The sequence below is a fragment of the Pelodiscus sinensis genome, chromosome 16 (genome assembly GCF_049634645.1).
Source record: "Pelodiscus sinensis isolate JC-2024 chromosome 16, ASM4963464v1, whole genome shotgun sequence".
NCBI classification, from domain to species: domain Eukaryota; kingdom Metazoa; phylum Chordata; order Testudines; family Trionychidae; genus Pelodiscus; species Pelodiscus sinensis.
Window position 1 is genome coordinate 32,527,148 of NC_134726.1, and position 19,469 is coordinate 32,546,616.

The window sequence follows — 19,469 nt, forward strand, 5'->3', positions numbered from 1 at the left end:
GAGCCGCAGCGGGGGTAGGCACCGGACCGGCACCAGCTAGAATCGCTGCGGCTCTGTACTTGAAATGTAGCAAGAGCCAGGCAGCTCTTACTACATATAAAATGCAGAGCCGCAGCAGTCCCGGATCAGCGCAAGCAAGGACTGAGCTGGGCTTGCTCGGTCTCTGTTTGTACTGAGTCCAGCAACCCCTGTCCAAGGCCAGCCCGGGCTGCCGTGAACAGGGGTTGCTGCTGAAGCAGCCTCCCCTACAGCCTCTTCCCCTGCTACCTCTGATAGAGGCAGCAGTGGAGAAGGAGGCATCACCGGCTCTTGTTTCCTCCCCCCCTTGCTGCCTCTGTGTCCCCTCTCTGCTCTGTGGAGATAGGATATAGAGTAGGAGAGGGGGCACCTTGACATCAGTGCCCCTCTTCTCCCTTCCGGCCCATGTTCATGCTACTGGCCACCACCTGGTGAGTGGTAGTTGCCCGCAGGTGGGTGGGGAGGGCAGCCAGCCACAGCTACCAGCAGTTGGGGGGGGGAAGGGGGCGGTTGGGGGATGGAGAGGCTGCAAGCTGCGCAGCCAGCAGTAAAAAGCCACTTCTCTCCAGCAGCTGGCTGTGTGGCTGTGCTGCCCCCTCCACCTGAGTCCTCCAGCCCCTGCAGCTGCTGTTGGCTGCCACCTGGTGAGAGGGAGAGTGACCAAGGAATGGAGAGCTCTGGCAGGGGGCAGGCGCTCAGATGGCCAATAGAACTGTGTCCCCCCACACACACACACCTGCCGGTGGAGCACATGCGGGGCTCTGCCCACTTCTCCAAGCCAGCCAGCACCGGGCCACTGAGGCGCCTGAAACTGTCCTCTGCGGTCATATCTCCTCAGCCAGTCTTCTTCTCCAGTCCCATCATACTCCTGCGATGGACCGCCAACTCTGCCCCTTCCACTTGAGGCCCTGCCCTTCTGGGGGCCCAGACCTGGCCCCCCCCTTATCCAGAGGCCTACCTATTTTGTGAGCAGCCCTGCCTGAACCCTCAGTTCCTGTGCCTGTGGCCCTCACCCAGGTCCAGACCTGTGCCTAGGAGACACAGGGGCTGGCTTCCAGCAGCCCATTATTTAAAAACGTTACAGTGCCACTGGTTAAACCTAACTGGGGAATGGGTGGGCCATTTTTTAAAAACATTTTTTTGCTCAACAACTTTTTTTCCTGCCATGTTCAGTATTTTTCGTGAAACTATCTGGCAACCCTAGTCTGAGGCCCCACCCCTTCTGGCACTGCCCGCAACCACTTCAAAAATGTTTGAAGTAGCCCTTCCTTCAAAAATTATTGCCCACCCCTCCCTTAGAATCATGAACTCCATGATTTCATGATCACTTTCACCCAAGCTGCCTTCCACTTTCAAATTTGCAACCAGTTCCTCCCTATTTGTTAAAATCAAATCTAGAACAGCTTTCCCCCAGTAGCTTTCTCAACCTTCTGAAATAAATATTTGTCTCCAATGCAGCCCAAGAACTTATTGGATAGTCTATGCCCTGCTGTGATCGTTTCTCAACGTATGGATAGTTGAAGTCCCCAACACCACCAAATCCTGGGCTTTGGATGATTTTCTTAATTGTTTAGAAAAAGCCTCATCCACCACTTCTGCCTGGGTAGGTGGTCTGTAGTAGACCTTTAGCATGACATCACCAGTGTTTTTTACCCTTTTTAACCTAACCCAGAGACTCTCAATAAATCTGTTTCCTATGTCCATCTCCACCTCAGTCCAAGTACATACAGTCTTAATATGTAAGAACACCTCCTCCCTTTTTTTTCCACCTATCCTTCCTGAGCAAGCTGTACCTTTCTATACCAATATTCCAATCATGTGTATTATCCCACCAGGCCTCTGTGATACCAACTATGTCATAGTTATGTTTATTTATTAGCACTTCAAGTTCTTCCTCCTTATTCCCCACACTTGGGCTAAGTCTACATTGCACATTCTTGGCAAGAAGATATGCAAATGAGGCACAGAAATGAATATCACCACACCTTATTTGCATACCTAATGAGCTGCCATTTTTGCGCAAAGGGGCTTTTGTGCAGGAAGGAGCAGTCTTGCCCAAGAGCCGTTCTGCTGCTTATTTTCAGGCAGAATGGCTCTTGCACAAGAAGGGGGGGGGGGGCTTAGTGCAAGAAGGAGCAGTGTAGACTGCTTCTTGCGCAAAAGCACCTTGCGCAAAATGGTAGCTCAAAAAGATATTCATCGCCACGCCTCATGTACATATCTTCTTGCACAAGAATGCGCAATGTGGACATAGCCTTCTTGTATTTATATTCAGACATATAAGATACTGTTTTGATTTTGCCCCCAGTTCTGCCTTGTCCCTCCTTTACCTCTGCTGTTATAGCCCACGCTCCCTCCCATTCCCAACCCATCTCCCAGGTCTCCATGTTTTTCACTGTGGGCAAAAATGGAGCTGAGCATAGGGCCCTGCTACCCCTAAATCTACCACTGGGCCAGGGCTGAATCCCACAGGGTGGACCCTCTCTGAACCCAGCGACCTCAGCCAGTGGCTGGAGGCTACCCAGCTAACACAGCTCCGGAAGTGGGGGAGGGGGAGGCTTTTATAGGGGACTCCACCCTGCCCCAGCCGTAGAGCCCCACGTGGAGGTTGCCCGGGTGCTTTGTGGGAGATGTAGTCCATCCCCTCGCCGCTTCCCGGGGTATTCCCCTGCGGAGACTGGCTGGTTATGGGGAGGGCCTGGGACTGAGCTCAGGGCTGGGGCCTCTCCAGCACCGCTCAGCGCCTCCCTAGCTGGGAAACGACCCCGCCCTGTCTCCCGCAGGACTACATGTCCCAGGAGCCCCTGCGCGGCGCAGAGCATGGCGGGGGTTGTAGGCCGCCTTGGCGGCGGACGTTCTCCTGCCGTGGCTGTGGCCCCCGGGTCCGGACTACACTTCCCGGCAAGCGCGGGCTCGCACTAGGGCCCCGTCGGCGGAGAGACATTTGCGAGCCGAGTGTCTCCAAGATGGCGGCGTGGGGAAGGAAGCGCGCTGGCCCCAGCAGCGGCAGGGAGAGGTGAGGCCTGCCCGGGCGGGTGGGACCGTGGGGCGCCGCCACATCGGGCCCCGGCTTGGTCCGGGTGGGTGAGGGGGCAGCCCCTCCCCGCCTTGAGCGGGACGGGAGGGGAGGGGGAGCCCGGTGGAGTGAGGGGGTGCAGGTCGGGGGAGGGGAAGGGAGGAGGAGAGGGAGGGAGTTGCGGGGGGGGGGGAGGGGAGAGCGGGCCAGGGAGGGAGTTGCGGGGGGGGGGAGGGGAGAGCGGGCCAGGGAGGGAGTTGCGGGGGGGGGGAGAGAGAGGAGAGCGGGCCAGGGAGGGAGTTGCGGGAGGGGGGGGGGAGAGGAGAGCGGGCCAGGGAGGGAGTTGCGGGAGGGGGGGGGGGAGAGGAGAGCGGGCCAGTGAGGGAGTTGCGGGAGGGGGGGGGGGGAGAGGAGAGCGGGCCAGTGAGGGAGTTGCGGGAGGGGGGGGGGGAGAGGAGAGCGGGCCAGTGAGGGAGTTGCGGGGGGGGGGGGGAAGAGGAGAGCGGGCCAGTGAGGGAGTTGCGGGGGGGGGGGAGAGGAGAGCGGGCCAGTGAGGGAGTTGCGGGGGGGGGGGGGAGAGGAGAGCGGGCCAGTGAGGGAGTTGCGGGGGGGGGGGGGAGAGGAGAGCGGGCCAGTGAGGGAGTTGCGGGGGGGGGGGGAGAGGAGAGCGGGCCAGTGAGGGAGTTGCGGGGGGGGGGGGAGAGGAGAGCGGGCCAGTGAGGGAGTTGCGGGGGGGGGGGGGAGAGGAGAGCGGGCCAGTGAGGGAGTTGCGGGGGGGGGGGGAGAGGAGAGCGGGCCAGTGAGGGAGTTGCGGGGGGGGGGGGGAGAGGAGAGCGGGCCAGTGAGGGAGTTGCGGGGGGGGGGGGAGAGGAGAGCGGGCCAGTGAGGGAGTTGCGGGGGGAGGGTTCATGGGGGGGGGGAGAACACGCGAGTGCGGGAAATGGGGAGGCTGGTTGGAAGGGAAGGGAGGCCGGGCAGCGGTGGGAGGAATCAAAGCCACCATCTGCCAGAGCGCGCTAAGCGCTGGGCTGCGAGAGCTCCAAGCCTGCGGGTAAATCCAGGGCAGAGCCCAGCTGCTGCGGGGAGGGCAGGGGCTGCAGCTGGCTCCAGCTGCCGTGCCTTGGCCGGGGACAAATTTCCCCGGGGATGAGGAGCGCCGAGGGAGGGAATGGGAGGAAGCGGGCTGGGGGAAGGTCAGTGCAAATCCGCACGTTACCCGAGGTGGCTTTAACCCTTCGGGCGAACGGTGCCTCATGGCCGAGCTCAGGGGTCCGAGCTGTCTGGGGATGGGACGCTCGCTTAGACCTATGCTAAAGGCTGTGAAGGCAGCAGAAGACTTTCAGAGTGACCTCTCTTTGGAAAGTGCTTAATGCAGCTTGAGTGGCTTGTGTGTGTAGGATTTTGCTGTTTTATTCCCTGGATTTGGAGGCTGCAGAGTTATTTTAGGGGGAGAGAGAGAGATGGGTGTGAAATTGGCCTGCCTGCTCTGGTGGTGGTTGTGGCTTGCTGTCTCTGCACTTACAAAGAGCTCTCTGAAATGCATGTTTGGTCACCAGCTCTGTTTCTCCCTCTGTCAGGATGAATGAGCAACTGGGACATGGTGGAGCTACCTGCAGAGTAGCTGTAGAAGTATGGGAGCCTAACTTTAAAGACAGGAAAGAGAGAAATCTTGTTGCACTACCTTAAAATCTGCATGCATAATTTTTTAAACTTTTGGTTCAAGCCTGTAACCCCTTCCTTGGGCATCTCCTTTTTGCCCATCCTACTGCTAGCTAGTGTAACCAGCAGCTTTTGAAAGCAGCTGTCTTTTTATGAAATAGAAAACTCCTTTGTTCTACTGCCCAATTTCAAGTCTCTGACAGCCTTAGGTAGTGTTGATAATGTTGTAAATAGAGGTACTTTGAGTGCTTTGCAAAAGCAAATGTGTTACTTGCCTCATTGACCTGTTTTGAAGTTTTAATATGATCCTAACTTTTATAAAGAGTGGGAGGGGGATTGGGCATCAAAATATGCACAGAAATGACACAGGAAGATAATACATCTGAGTAGAGTACAGTAATTACTCATTTAACACGTGCCCACTTAACATGTTTTTGCAATAGCTCAATTTTTTTTAGGTGAACGTTTTTTGAATAACACGGCTGTCCTTGAAATAACCTGAAAATAATCAAGTGGCGGACTACTTTGTGCGGCAGTATAAGTTGGTGAAAACAGTGGTAATACGCATGAGCGGGTGAATACACATGGTCACAGCGCTCTTCCGGTCACTCACGTGTTTATCTTTGTGTTTTAACAAACCGTGGCGACTTGTGTTGCTAGATATTTTGTGTTGCTAGACATCTAATGCTGACGTTAATGACTGAACATCAACAAAAATTGACTTTGCACCCTCATCTTTTCCATTATTTTTAATGGGAAAATTGACCCCGCATAGCACATTTTCGCTTAGCACGAACATTTTCAGAAATGCATCTTTAGTGTTAAATGAGGAATTACTGTACCCCTAACCACTTCTATGTGCTTCCTCCCAATACAAACCTGGCAAAAGCTAGTTTTATTAGATGTAAGACAATTCCCCTTCCAAGTAATTTTGTATAGTAAATCATCTGCTTTTAATGTAAATCTTCTTAGGTAAGTGATGGTGTTCCCCCTTTGTAGACTTGGAAATATCCACTGCCAGACTCCCAATTGCTATCCTTTTCCAAGTCACACCTGCCTATTTTGTACGGTATTGGGAACGCAGTTTTTGTACAAGGCAGTGGTGATGGATGTGATCATCAGAGGATAGTGTGAATATACATTGTAAATAAAATTTTCTTAAGTTCATGAATATGATTCTTGTTCAAAAACAAATTCTTACTGAGCACACGGATCCAGCATTCTCATCAAAGAGCTGTTCTAAGGTATTTCTGTAGCTCAGTTTGTAGCTGTCAGCCAGCTAGTGTAAAAGGAGTGTATGTTATGGGATAATGTCAAGGGAATAGCGAGTCAATAAAATACTGTCCAACATTATGAAAGTTGGTCAGATGTAAAAAAGGACTGGCAGCTATAATGTGGAGACCATATCCCACCATAAAAGATCTGATTGATACATGGAGGGTCTCTTAGGACACTACTAAATTATACTTTATTTGTGGTGCATATGGCTAAGGATGGTCATCCAATAACTAAAACAACGAGTCCTGTGGCACCTTTAAGACTAACATTTATTTGGGCATAAGCTTTCCTGAGCAAAGATCCACTTCGTCAGATGCATTTAGCTGTTGATTCTGGGCTGGTTTATGATAGTGGTTAAAAGTTAAACAAAATACTGAAAAACAGACTAAAGAGAAAACTACTAACTACCGATTTCCCTTCCTCATTCCAAAGACACTCTTTATGCAGAGTATCTAGCAGGAATTGTTAATCCGTAGCCCAAAGCATTTTATCATGAAGAACAGCTACTGTGTGCACTTGGAGTTCTGGTCTAAAATTCTGCACGTTGACCACTTGGAGCACAAAACAGAATGCTACTTGTTCCCTGGGGAAATGTTCTAACAAACTTGTACAGCACAAAAAGAACAATGCGATAAGACAGCTTTAATGTCATCCCAACTATGTAGACTGGCTTCTGGGCAATCTTAAAGGTCTTTCCTTTCACAGTGTGTGCTGCTTGGATTTCCAGTAATCCACTTGTTTGGAGCAGAGATTGATGTGTTTCCATTACTCTTTGTTAAACTTAAACTTGTGTTTCTTCAGTGTGCAATGGTATTGCAACGTTTTTGGTGGTGGATGCTGTCTTCTATCACTGCAGCTCTGAAGGTCTCGTTCTCGTTTTCACTGCTCTGCCTCCCACCCCCTACCCTCTTTTGAAGAGCACTAAATAGCAGAATTCATTATTTGGCTATAATCTAATTGCATTTAAGTTGTGTCCCTTGAATGGAAATTTTGTTTTGCTTCTGTGCTGTTGTTTCTTGTTCTCTTTGTTTGCACTATATGGATTATTTTTTTCTGAAAGTTGTGGTTGAACATTGCCTGGATGCTGAGATGCTGATAGTCATGGGTCAAGAATGTTGTGGGACCATGCTAGAAGGAAAGCTTGTCATGCTACATCAGTTCTCCTGTGGAGTACCCCTGCCACGTTCTGAACCTTTCCTGAACTGAAGTAGACAATTTGTCAAATTGTTGTTGGCTTTTTGCAGAGTCTGCACTCACAAAGAACTCTGTGATGTGGAATTTTTCCACTGGGGATTCAGATGAGACCACAACTCATTTTTCATGTTGAAAGTAACAAGAGTTGAACCCAGATCTAGAAATAAAAGGTTAGTTCATTCATGTTCTTGAATGTGGCCTGTCCACACAGTACTGACTCATTTAGGTTAGGTTGCGACTCTAACGATGTCAGACACTGTGTGCTTTTGGCCACCCGTGATGTGGCTGTATTGGTATTCATTCACACACGAGCCTTCAGTCCTTAGTTGCACTGAATACTCATTTCTTTTATGCATGTTGCATGTGATATAAGTTTTTCATATCACAAGCATTATCACGTGGTAGGAAGCCCATCTTTTTCAATCACCACCCAAACAGGTTTCTTTGTGTTTGCAGGTCTCATGAATTTCTGCCTAGTATTGTTTACTCCCAGTAAACAAACCTCTCTTTGAATAGTGGAACTACAAGTATTCTGCTGTCCCTGAGCAATCCTATCTTTCAAAAAGATAACCTGGAGTTCACACATCATATATAAAAGGGGTTCTGAAATTTAAACAATAAATGCAAGAAAGAAATTGTGAATGGTGTACTTGGGGATACTTCTGATCAAGAGTGGAGATGCTTCTCAGACATCCAGAGGTCAGAATGTAAAACTCCTAGCTAAAAGTTTGTCATGGAACAGGGATGGGGCCTCTATGGAGGTCAGGGGCAGAACCCACTGGTGTCAAGGCTAACTGCCTTCCATTTTCAGCGGCTAGCTGGAGGAGGATGCTGAGAGAGTTCTTCCAGGACAGTGTCCTGGATCTCATTTTTAGCAGAGCTGGATGCAGGAGAGTAAGGTGTGAATGGCTTATTCTGACAAATACCTATGCCAGAACCTGCCAAGTTTGTATTGAAAGTATGTGTGGTGAGAGAGAAACAGACTGTGTGTTTGTGACCAAGAGACTGCAAAAACAGGCTATGGGGTACTGTAGGAAGCACCTTATGATATTTAGATGGCCACCAGGGGCTTTTTAACTTTTTAGGGGAGACCGAGAGAGGGCAGATCTAGGAACCATACCTGGGAAATTTCCTGAATATCTAATGTGTAGCTAGCTGCAATGCCTCCTTAGTGCATCCTGTGATATTTTCAGTAAGGGAATACATTTCAAATTTAACTTTAAACTAGGGATGTAAAATCCTGTTTTTGTTTAACCAGTTAAATGTTTAACTAGTTAACTAATTAAACAGGGGCGGGAGGCCTGGAGTGGCCCCCATGCCGTAGGCAGCGGCTGCTTCAGACCCTGCACTGGGCTGCCAGCTCCAAGCCCATTGGCAGCCTCACAGGTCTGGAGCAGCCTTCCGCCTGTGGCAGGCCATTCCCAGGTAACAGTTAACCATTACTCGGTAAGCATCACCCATTAAGGGTGATGCTTGCCTGGTAACCAGTTGATTGGTTACCCATTTACATCCCTATTTTAGCCTTACCATGTGGTTAACATGGGCATTTCTGCCCCTCTTGCTGTTGGTTGCTGTATCAGCAACTGAGCTGCATTGTTTATAATCCTGCCAGTATGGAAATCAGTGTAAATCATCTTTTAAAGCTAGCAACAAAAGCCATTTAATCTACTGAGCCATCAGAAAAGAGCATTCCTCAGTCTTTTTTCACACAGGCACTAAAAAGCCATGCAGCAGGAATGAGATGCTTAAATCACAGGGAATGGGATTCATCAAGTGGTGATATGCAAATAGTATACAAGATACAAGCCACACAACTAGCACAGCCCTTCCTCCTTAGAAGTATGGCCCTAGAAAATCATTTAAATTTGCCCAGTTTAACACCTGCTTTTTAACTAATACATCCAGCCTTTGGCTGTGAGGCATCCATATAATGATGTCTGAACATGGACCTTCTCTGACATTGATTTATCTCACTTTTAAGAAAAAATTATCAGTTCTCCCAACTAAGTTGACACGAGCACGGCACTGACAGTGCTTAAACCCTGGCTGCTTTTCCAGTGGTGGTGGCTTTTCCAAAATGCATACTTCAGAGACTCCCCTGTGTGCTGTTTTGTTCAAAGGAAAGGCCTTGTCATGGAAAATCAATTTGGTTAGTCTTTATTATTGAAATCTCTGAGGCAAGAACCCTTGTTCTGCATGTCAATGAGTTCTAGTAATTCCTGTGGACAGGGTTCTCAGTGGTCTTCCCTTTAAGGGGACACTATACATTGTTTGGATTTTTCTTTTTTGTATAATTGTAGAACTATTTCTCAGGAAAGGAACTTCGACTTCCCATCTGTTTCCAGTCCCTCGTGTATGGGAGTGACTCACAGTGAGTTGAACTTCCCATGTGCCAGAACTTGTATTTGCCCCATGTGTAATTTTTGTTCACGTTATTGTCTCCTCTCAATTGCTCTTGTTTAATTTCTCATACGTGCTCCCCCCATCATTTGGTTTTGGGATTATTAGTCAGTGCAGGATAGATAATTGCATCTGGAGCACTGTCTGAAAGAGTAAATTGCTCTGCAAAGGATTATTGAGTCAAGGGGTCAGCAGCTGCTGTGCTTAGAGCCACAAGCATACTGCCTAGGGCCAGGGGCTTTCAGGGGTGCATGTCTCATTCTGTTTCACTCCGTCTCTCTTATGTGGAACAAGTTTTACTTGGCTTATTTTTGCTCCTAAGCATCATGTTTTGAGCCCAAGAATACATACATCTTCTGGAAGAGAGAGGAAGGCTTAAATAAACTTATTTTCCAAAGTGCTTAATTGGGTTCCTGACTTATTTTCCTTGACTGGAAGGCTATTGACTAAGTAGGTGTATGAGGATATATAAAGTGTGGGGAAAGGAAGGCAAGGGAAGGGGAAAAGTTATTCAGAGCTCCTTCAAGGACTAGAAGGATTCTGAGAAGGGAAGAAATCACTTGAAGCCTTAAGTGTTGGGAGTCTGAGCTGGGGTGAAATTCTATAGCTGGGTTGGTCTGCTCCAATCTGAGAGTGGCCCTAATTTGAACAACACACAGCATTATAGGAAGGTAGGATTCTTCTCTCAACCTAAACATTTCCTGTAATGCCAGTTGGTCGACATGGCATTTCTGATGAAAGTAACGAGCCTTGCTTGTAGCTAGGAATCTGAACCATTGCTGAAAACAGCTTTCAGCATAAGTTTCCCTTGAAGCTGGATTGAAGCCAGCACCCAAAACCAAGTAGGCAGAACTACTTGCTGTTGTTTCACAAAGCCTACATCTCACGTGTGCCTTCCAGAATGAGCAGTTTACCAGAAAAAAATAGTTTCTGGCATAGCTCTGGTAAATTGGTTCAAAGTGGGAAAAATAAATGTATCCATGTCCAACTGGTTCAGTAAGCATAGAACGAATCTTTTCAAACTTTGGATGAATCTGTTAAAAACAGAAATGGCCTCAGTCTGTCTATCTACATCAAAGATGGTCATCTGCTACAGAATGCTGGATGGCCAGTTAGGCTTGGTAGTCTGCAAGTCTGCCTCCCTCTGAGTGCTTAACACTTTAAGCCTACAACTCTGGATTATTATTGTCTTTGTACAATACAATGGTTTTGACTCGAGTACTCTACTGTAACCTAGTCGAATATACATTTAACTGATAAGCCTAGGCTTATTGGTTAATTCTGTCGACTACATACATTTTCTCTCTCCCCCCCCCCCCCCCGCTGCCTCTGTATCAGAGGCAGCAACGGGGGGGAGCAGGAGTCGGTGCTGAGGGGAGATAGCTTAACAGGCTATCGGAGGCAGCAGTGCGGAGTGGGAAGGAAGGTACAGGGGAGGCTGCCATGAAGCAGCCTCTGTTTGTGGCAGGCCCGAGCACTCCATGGACAGAGGCTGCTCTGCATCACGCAGAGCAGCCTCTGTCCATGGCTTGTTTAGTTTAGAAAAGAGAAGACTGAGAGGGAACATGACAGTCATTTTCAAGTATCTGAAAGGGTATTACAGGGGGGAGGGAGAAAAATTGTTTTCCTTGGCCTCTGATGATAGGATAAGAAGCAATGGGCTTAAACTGCAGCCGGGAGGTTATTAAACACTGAAATAAATTGCCTAGGGAAGTAGTGGAATCTCCATCTCTGGAGATATTTAAGAGCAGGTTGGATAGAAATCTATCAGGGATGATCTAGATCCGTGGTCACCAACCCGTCGATCGCGATAGACTGGTCGATCGCGAGGCCTCGACCAGTCGATCGCGAGGCGTTCAGGCAACCCCGCCCCTCATTTTCCCCTCTGCATTACCTACCTCTAGTGTAGTGCTGGAAGTCCTCTCTGAAGCCCGCGTCACTTCCGGGAATTCCGGAAGTGCGCAGGCTGCTCCCCCTCCCACAGCTCTGTTGCGTGCTGGAGGAGGGGGCGTTTGCCTTGGAGGAGGAGTGCGGAGGCTTCCCTGCGCCGCCGGCGCCAGAGGGGTGAGTTGGGCGCAGGGGTTTCCCTGCGCCATGGGAGCGGGAGTTGGCCCCGGGGTTTGGCCATGCTGCGGGAGGGGAGGGAGTTGGCCGGGCCGGGCCACACTGTGGGAGGAGGGTTTGACCCCGGGGCAGGCGCCCGCAGGGGTTGGCCATGCTGCAGGAGGGGGTTGGCCGTGCTGCACCGTGAGAGGGGGGTTTGGCCCCGGGGCAGGTGCCCGCGGGGGTTGGCCGCGCCGCGGGAGGGGGGTTTGGCCTGCTGAGGGAGGGGTGGGGGTTGCGCCTGGTGCAGGCTCCCGCGGGGGTTTGACCCCGCCGCGGAATGGGGGGGGTTGCCCCCGAGGCAGGCTCCCGCGGGGGTTTGGCCCTGCTGCGGGAGGCGGGGATTAGCCCCGGGGCAGGCATGTTCGGGGTTTCCCTGCGCCGCGGGGGGCCCAGAGGAGGCATGTGCCAGCTTCCCGTGGGGGGGGGGGAGGGAGAGAGAATCCTGGGAGGAGGCAGATGCAGGTGACTCTGCTGCCACTGGCACCCTGCCCCCGCTCCCCAGACTCCACTCCCTGTCCCCAGCTACAGAACTCTGTCCCCATTCCCGTCTCTACTCCCCAAACTCTGTCCCCACTGGCACCCTGTCCCCTGCTGCAGCACCCTGTCCTTTGACCTCCCAGCACCCTGTTCCCTCTCCCCTGCCCCCAGCCGCAGAACTCTGTCCCCACAAAATGTATAATTATAAATGCTTCATTTTAGATTTAAATAGCATGAATAAAAAACAGACCCATTTACTTCATAACTATAAACACGTGATTTTAATTTTATATATTGCATAATTTAAAAATAAAGTGTTTATAAGAGTGTGTAAGTAAGGGCTGGGGATAGCAAGTGATGGACAGGAGGAGAATAGAAAGGGGTGGGGCTTCAAGAAAGGGGTGGGGCTTCAAGAAAGGGGTGGGGCTTCAAGAAAGGGGCGGGGCAGTAGAGCTTCATCTGTTCTGAGATTTAAAAAGTGATCTTTGGTGTAAAAAAGTTGGAGACCACTGATCTAGATGGTGCTTGGTCCTGCCATAAGGGCAGGGGAATGTACTCGATGATTTTTTGAGGTCCCTTCCAGTTCTAATATTCTATGATTCTACAGCAAGCCTGGGCTCACCACGGGCAGAGGCTGCTTTGCAGAAGCAGCCCTTGTCTGCGGTGGGGGTCCGAGTGCCCTGCAGTCAAAGGCTGCTCCGCATTCCATGGAGCAGCCTCTGTCCGTGGGGTGCTCGGACCCCCCCCACGCACAAGGGCTGCTGCCACCCCACACTGCTGCCCTCTCTATCGGGCAGCAGCATGAGGTTGCAGAGGGCTCCCCAGGTGTGGGGCCGGGAGTGCATTGGCTGCCACCCCACTCCCAGAGGCTATCGCATAGTCATATAACTGCTAAGATTTCATGCAGTTACATGACTATTTAATTACCTGATATGTAATATCCCTAGTGTAAACACAATTTAAATATGTAATTAAAACAAAGTAATGTGATGTGTATTAACTAAACAGTTTTTGAAGTAGAAAATGCCTTAACCTGGAACTAAATAGTTTTTTCTGGGGTGATTAAAAACTCTGATTTTAATCTGGTAAAAAACAGCTCTGATAAATATCTTGCCATCCCAGATGCCTTGTGAAATGGATTTGAAAATTCTTCTGTCCTGGCTGCACTAACCCTTAAAACATCTTCAGGACTTACTAGAGGGGGAAACTGCCGGTGAAAAGATTTAACTTTACCTTGTACCCACCAATAGGTTTGACTCTATTTGGACAGAGAAATTAGGTTATCTCTTAGCTCCCCATAAGCACTGTCTCCTGTCTGCCCCCCACTCCCACCTGTAAACCTGTAATAGCTGAAAGTTCATCGCTACACATTTACAAAAATAAACATTTGCTAGCATCCCTACTGCGAGGTTGAGTAATGGACAAGCTGAAGGGGTTGATCTGCTAGCCCAGTGTTTCTCAACCAGTGGTACAGTACCCTTTGTACATTTCAAAGTGGAAGCGCCACATGGATCCTGGGGCCAGTGGGGGACTCTGAGTCCTCTGCTGGCCCCAGGCTCCATGCAGTGTTTCAGTCTGAAATGCACAAGAGCCCCTGCTGGGGCCCAGCAGCGTCTCGCTACATTTCAAAGTGGAAGTGCCCTTATCGACTAATCAAATAGTCAATAGAAATTCCATCGACTATTTGATTGATCTAATTGTAACATCCCTAAATCAGAGAATGCTCAGTGTCTGGCTTAAAAGAAAAACCTTGCTTACAGGTTTATATAAATACCAACCAGACACAGAAACAGATCATTGTTTCTTAAAAAGGAGGCTGATAAATCTTTGCTCCCGCTGCTTGGTATTGTTGTCACCATTCGCTGTAAACAAGCTACTTCAGGCAACAGCCTGTAATTTAACAATCTTCTTGATTACAGGTGGCCTGTGCACAATACCCTTTACAGTGTGAAAAAAGCTGCACTTAAAGGGTAATGTCTGGTGCTAGAGCAGCTTGCAAACATGTATCCTCTCTTCCTTTGCCATTTCCAGTGAGAACAGCTAGTATCTTTGTATGACTGGAACAAAAAAGAAGTGTTAGTTTCATTCTCCATTGCAGAGTTTTCCATTGCCAAATATAACTTACTGAACCCAAGTTCTATCAGCACTGATTCCTTTGCTGTGAGTAGGTCAATAATGTGTACTGATTGCTCTTGGTCTGCTAAAGGAATTTGCACAATAACTGTATTTTCAGGAACTGGTGTGCTTGGGATGCAGGTTTTTATCAGAGCATATTAAAATGAGTTTTTTAATGAGGTAAAATTCATCCTGTGTAAACAGACAATGCCATTTGCTCTGTTTTACTTTCTCAGTCAGGGAGCAGAGCATTTGTGAGGCTACTTCACAGATAAGTGAACATATCTGTGGACTTTGGAGTAAGAAGATAAAGGACTAGATGCTGCTGAGGAGCAGGAAGCTGGAAACTAATCCATGCTACCTACAGCTGTTTTACCAAGAGCTAGTGATCTTGTGTGAAATGTGCAGTCTGCGGGTACGTCGAGACTACATGCCTCTGGCGACAGAGGCATGTAGATTAGGCTACCCGACATAGTAAAATGAAGCGGCGATTTAAATAATCGCTGCTTCATTTAAACTTACATGGCTGCCGAGCTGAGCCAACAAACAGCTCATCAGCTATTTGTCGGCTCAGCGCGATAGTCTGGACGCGCGAGTGGCGACATCAAAGGTATTTGTCGACCACCCAGGTAAACCTCATCCCAGGAGGCATACCTGTGTGGTCGACAAATACCTTTGATGTCGACACCAGCACGTCCAGACTACAGCGCTGAGCCGACCAACAGCTGATCAGCTATTTGTCAGCTCAGCGCGGCAGCCATGTAAATTTAAATGAAGCGGTGATTATTTAAATCGCCGCTTCATTTTACTATGTTGGGTAGCCTAATCTACATGCCTCTGTCGCCAGAGGCATGCAGTCTAGACGTACCCTGAGTGTACAGAACTTACCTAGCACATGCGGGTGGTAAGAGTAGGGAGACTGCTCCAGAGTAATGCGAGCATTTGTTCCTTATGATTTAACCAGTGTTGCAGCAGTAAAAGATGCCTCTTTCCTCTGTTGCCTCCTACTGTAGCAAAAGGAAGGGACTGAATGTGCTAACAAATTCTGATTGATGCTCTATTGCAGGGGTGGGCAATAATTTTTGCGGGGGGCGAGGCACTTAATGAATTTTAGTACATGGTCACAGGCCAGCTCCACCCTCGGAAGGGGCCGGGCCTGGCATGGAAGGGGGTGGGGCTGGGGAACTAGCCTCCCTCTCCAGCATTGTCTGGGGCCGGAGGCTTTGAATTAAAAATACAACAAAGGGCACATGGCTCCGCCACTACCACATTGCCTCGCAGCTGCCCAGGATTTCTGTAGCTATTTAAAGGGCTCTTGGCTCTGGCCCCTGCTGGGGTAGCACCATGACTGGGAGCCATGAGCCATTTAAATAGGGTCTTGCTGCCTGAGCCACTGTCTGGAAATTCGGTGGCATGGGCAGCAGGGCACAAATGGAAAACGGACAGATATAGTCTGCGGGCCGGATCCAAGTGGCATGTGGACCCGGGCCACATTGTGCCCAGCTCTGCTCTATTGTCACTTCTCTAACTACAAATTTGTGTCATTCCTTATTTTACCACAGGTTGAATCCCCCAAATTGGTTAGTCTTATAGCAAGCCGGAGTGTAGGCTGCGTCGCGGTTGGTTCTCGAGCTGACATGGTGGAGGTGCGGATCTGGAAATGTGGGGATTATCCTGGATTTGATTTTTGTACTGATTTGTGCCAGGAAAGAGGATGGACAAAATGCGTGTTTCATTGAAAATTTGCAACACCTTCGTTGAGGGGACAACTTGTATTCGTATTCAGTTTTGTTCCATTGGTGGCTCATGCCATCATCTGCCAGTCTCCTCTTTGTGACGCTGACACCAGTGCTTAAACTTCGCCAGGGTTGAGCCCTGAGACCACTAAAGCTTGGCCGTTCATAGTGCCGACTCCTCTGCCTGCATCAGTTAGTAAGTAAAAAAAAATAAAAAAAAAAAAAAAAATTGGTTGAGCCCTATTAGAAATTAAATATGCTGATTGGCACTATCTCCACAGCAGCGAACTGTTATGTCCGTGATGGCAGAAGTCAAGTGGGGAAATCTGTTTCAGAAGGATTCAACCAGTCCCAAGATCTTGTTTTCTTAAGTTCTTAATTCCCCAAAGTGAGGCAAGTAAAGTTCACTTGTATGTAAAACGTGTAAGTAATCCTGGAGGAGAGTTTGTTTCCCTTGGATGATCAGCTGCTCTTACATGAGTCTTGAGCAGAAAAAGTAACTACTTTGTTGAGGGGAGAGGCAGAGGCCACATGACCCTGAGGTGCTGACCTGTGTTCAATTTTCAGTTTCCCCATGTTCCAAGATACCTGGATTAATGTAGAAGAAAGGTGATTTCTGTGCTCTTGTGTTTAATTCTGTTTTTCCTGTTAACAGGATCACCGTGGGCTCCACGGAGTGTTACATTGTGCATGAAATCTACAATGGGGAGAATGCTCAGGACCAGTTTGAGTATGAGCTGGAGCAGGCTCTGGAAGCACAGTACAAATACATAGTGATAGAACCCACTCGCATCGGGGATGAGACCGCTCGCTGGATCACAGTGGGGAACTGCCTGCACAAGACCGCTGTCCTAGCAGGCACTGCCTGTCTTGTCACCCCACTGGCACTTCGAGCAGATTATTCCCATTACATCTCCCTGCCGGCCGGCGTGCTGAGCATGGCCTGCTGCACCCTCTACGGTATCTCCTGGCAGTTCGACCCCTGCTGCAAGTACCAAGTAGAGTATGATGCCTATAAACTTTCCCGCCTGCCCCTGCATACACTCACCTCCTCCACTCCTGTAGTGCTGGTGAGAAAGGATGATCTGCACAGAAAGAGACTGCATAACACGATAGCACTCGCTGCCCTGGTGTACTGTGTAAAGAAGATCTATGAACTCTACGTTGTATGACTTCAATAGGGAAAAGAGAAACCCACAAAGACAAAGTGTATTAAGACTCCCACAGTAACATTTTTTTTCCCTCTGAAAAGCAGTGGAGACTGGGAAGGCGTTGGGTTTAATAGAGTTGTTATTTTTAAAATAACACATCATTGGTGCACCAAGGTTTTTCAGTTCTTCATTACTCTTGAGATGTGGATCTGCGGTGACTTAAGAGGTGTATGCTAGGCTGTGGGAGTTGAATCCAGCAGTGGAATGTTGATGGAAGAAAAGGGGGTGTGACTTTTTGGGGGGGGAACCTTTAACTCTCTTGTTTAATTGTATACACAAAACCAGCCCGAAGTTACCATTGCCCATTAAAAGATGAGAATTTCAAATGCTTTTGCACTCTTTACTATTAATGTGGCTCCTCTTTGGAGTTAGGTTCCCCTCTTCACTTGAAACATTTTGCCCTGGGAGCCGCGGTAATTCATACTCATAATCTACATACACTTGCAATCTGACGAAGGGATGGCTTTGGTGGGCAATGGGGTATATGACTTCCTGGGCCTCCCCAATGCTTCTTGCCAAAGAGTGCCAATTGTAACAATATATGATAATCTATTTCCAAGTTGGTCACTCGAGCACTGATGCTCTGTTCTTAGACTGCTGTGCTGTCCTGCCACTTTCCTCCTGAGCTCAGTGGGGATTGGTCTAAATTTCCTTTTGATGCCAAGCACTTCCTGTTCAACTTGCATGCGGTTCTTCTCTGGTGTGGGCATATCTCCATTGGGGGTAAGATTAAGTTCTCTTGGTGTGGTAGATATGTCTTAAATTGCAGTGGAGTTAAGGGCTCCTGAAAGGAGCAGCGATTACTTCACCATAATCATATTTTGTTACTGTCATACATATCTCTGCAATCACTATGTGAAATTAAAATAGTATTCGCTAGGAATGTAAAGGGTTAACTGATTGCTTTACTGGCATGCTTACTGGGGTAACCAGCACCTGGCCTGGCTGGAACAGCTCACCACCCATGGTGTGGCACAGTAGGCCTAGCTCGACTGGAACAGCCCTCCTTCCCCCACCCTGTGGCGTAGCCCAGGTGGAGCAGACCACAGGATCCAGTTAAACATAATGTTTAACAAGTTAACTTTTTAAACAGAATTTTAAATCTTTAGTATTAGCATCAGGTGCCCTGATCATTTACTTCCTTTGGTATTGGTGGTAACTTCTGGAAGAACTTCCCATCAGTGCAAGAGTCCAATTACTCAACAATGAAGTAATTACTGAGTAATTCTGTCCTAATCTAGAATTTAAAAATTCAGCCTAGTGCACAAACCCTGTTTCCTAGCTGGAAACAGGCAAAATCCTGTTCTACTTGAAAAATTGTTTTTAACTGGCCAGTCTTGCAAAACTTCAGTTTAAAGAGTAGAAACAGACTCCTATCTCCTACTGCCAGACAGAATGATAGGCGGGGCCAGCTATCGAAGTGCAACTGTGCTTGTAATATTTGTCCTGAACTAGAAAACAAAGCCCTGGAATCAGAACAGGGTCTGTACAAGTGTATTGCTCTCCACAGCTGAGGCACTGCATTTGGAATGGAGTCTCACAAGGTGAGAGACTCAAACTAAACTTGCCTTGATTTATTGTCTATGGCACAAGAGACCAGAAAACTCCTTAGTACTTTGAAGTTTCAGGAGGCTATTTTGGCCGAGGTCTGGGATTTGTAATCTTGTTTTTAATTTAAGCACCTGGTCAGAAGGCAAATCTTTTGTCACAGGTACACTGGTTGAATGGGTAATAGGCTAATGTCACACACTTACTCAAACCTTGTTTGAGTTGCTAACTCGATGCTCAGATTTAGAAATGCCTATAAGCAATGCCCAATGGAGACATTAGAGGGAGTGGGCTCAGATTCACTTTTCTGGCTCTACCTGCCTTGGTAGACAATGGCCATTGTGAAAGCCGGGGCCATTGTTCTGTTAAGAAAGCTGCTCTACAGCTACCTCCATCCAAAGCTAAAAGTAGCTAAGATGTTGGAGCAGTTTTATTTATAGCAACAATGAGCAGCTGCCTGCACTTTTTTTGGTAGGGGGAGGGGAAGAAATAAATGCTTTGTCTGCACTCAGTAGGGGTGTAACAGTGTAACCGTTCAAACAGTTAACTGATAAGCTCATGCTTATTGATTACTGTAATGGTTACACGCTAGCTCCCGGCCCTGCTTCTGGGGAGCTGCCTGCCACCCCACACTGTAAAACTTATACTGTAGCGCAGCTGGCTCCTTGTGAGTGGGGCCAGCAGCCAGGACCCATGTAACTGCTAAGATTT

The 19,469-nt window shown here is 48.6% G+C and overlaps 1 protein-coding gene across 3 annotated transcripts; it reads left to right on the top strand.

Moving 5' to 3' along the window:
* The first annotated feature begins 2,660 nt into the window (after positions 1-2,660).
* Positions 2,661-17,536, top strand: TMEM11 (transmembrane protein 11). Of its 3 annotated transcripts, XR_012896192.1 has the most exons (3): positions 15,916-16,195; positions 16,281-16,392; positions 16,655-16,792. XR_012896192.1 is itself a non-coding variant. In XM_075899709.1 (2 exons), exons 1-2 carry the CDS (start codon positions 2,808-2,810, stop codon positions 17,169-17,171), a joined length of 744 nt encoding a protein of 247 aa, XP_075755824.1. In that variant the 5' UTR covers positions 2,661-2,807; the 3' UTR covers positions 17,172-17,536. The 3 variants fall into 3 exon arrangements, 2 of the variants coding, with proteins under 2 accessions (XP_075755824.1, XP_006126681.1); XM_075899709.1 differs by lacking the exons at positions 15,916-16,195; positions 16,281-16,392 and adding an exon at positions 2,661-3,034 and having other exon boundaries at positions 16,655-17,536; XM_006126619.3 differs by lacking the exons at positions 15,916-16,195; positions 16,281-16,392 and adding an exon at positions 4,248-7,335 and having other exon boundaries at positions 16,655-17,536.
* The last annotated feature ends 1,933 nt before the right edge of the window (positions 17,537-19,469 follow it).

Excerpts from the sequence above, each read along its gene's own strand:
- TMEM11 (XM_075899709.1), top strand. The coding sequence starts at position 2,808 with ATGTCCCAGGAGCCCCTGCGCGGCGCAGAGCATGGCGGGGGTTGTAGG. Across the intron at positions 3,035-16,654 it reads CCCAGCAGCGGCAGGGAGAG|GATCACCGTGGGCTCCACGG; the intron begins GTGAGGCCTGCC and ends TCCTGTTAACAG.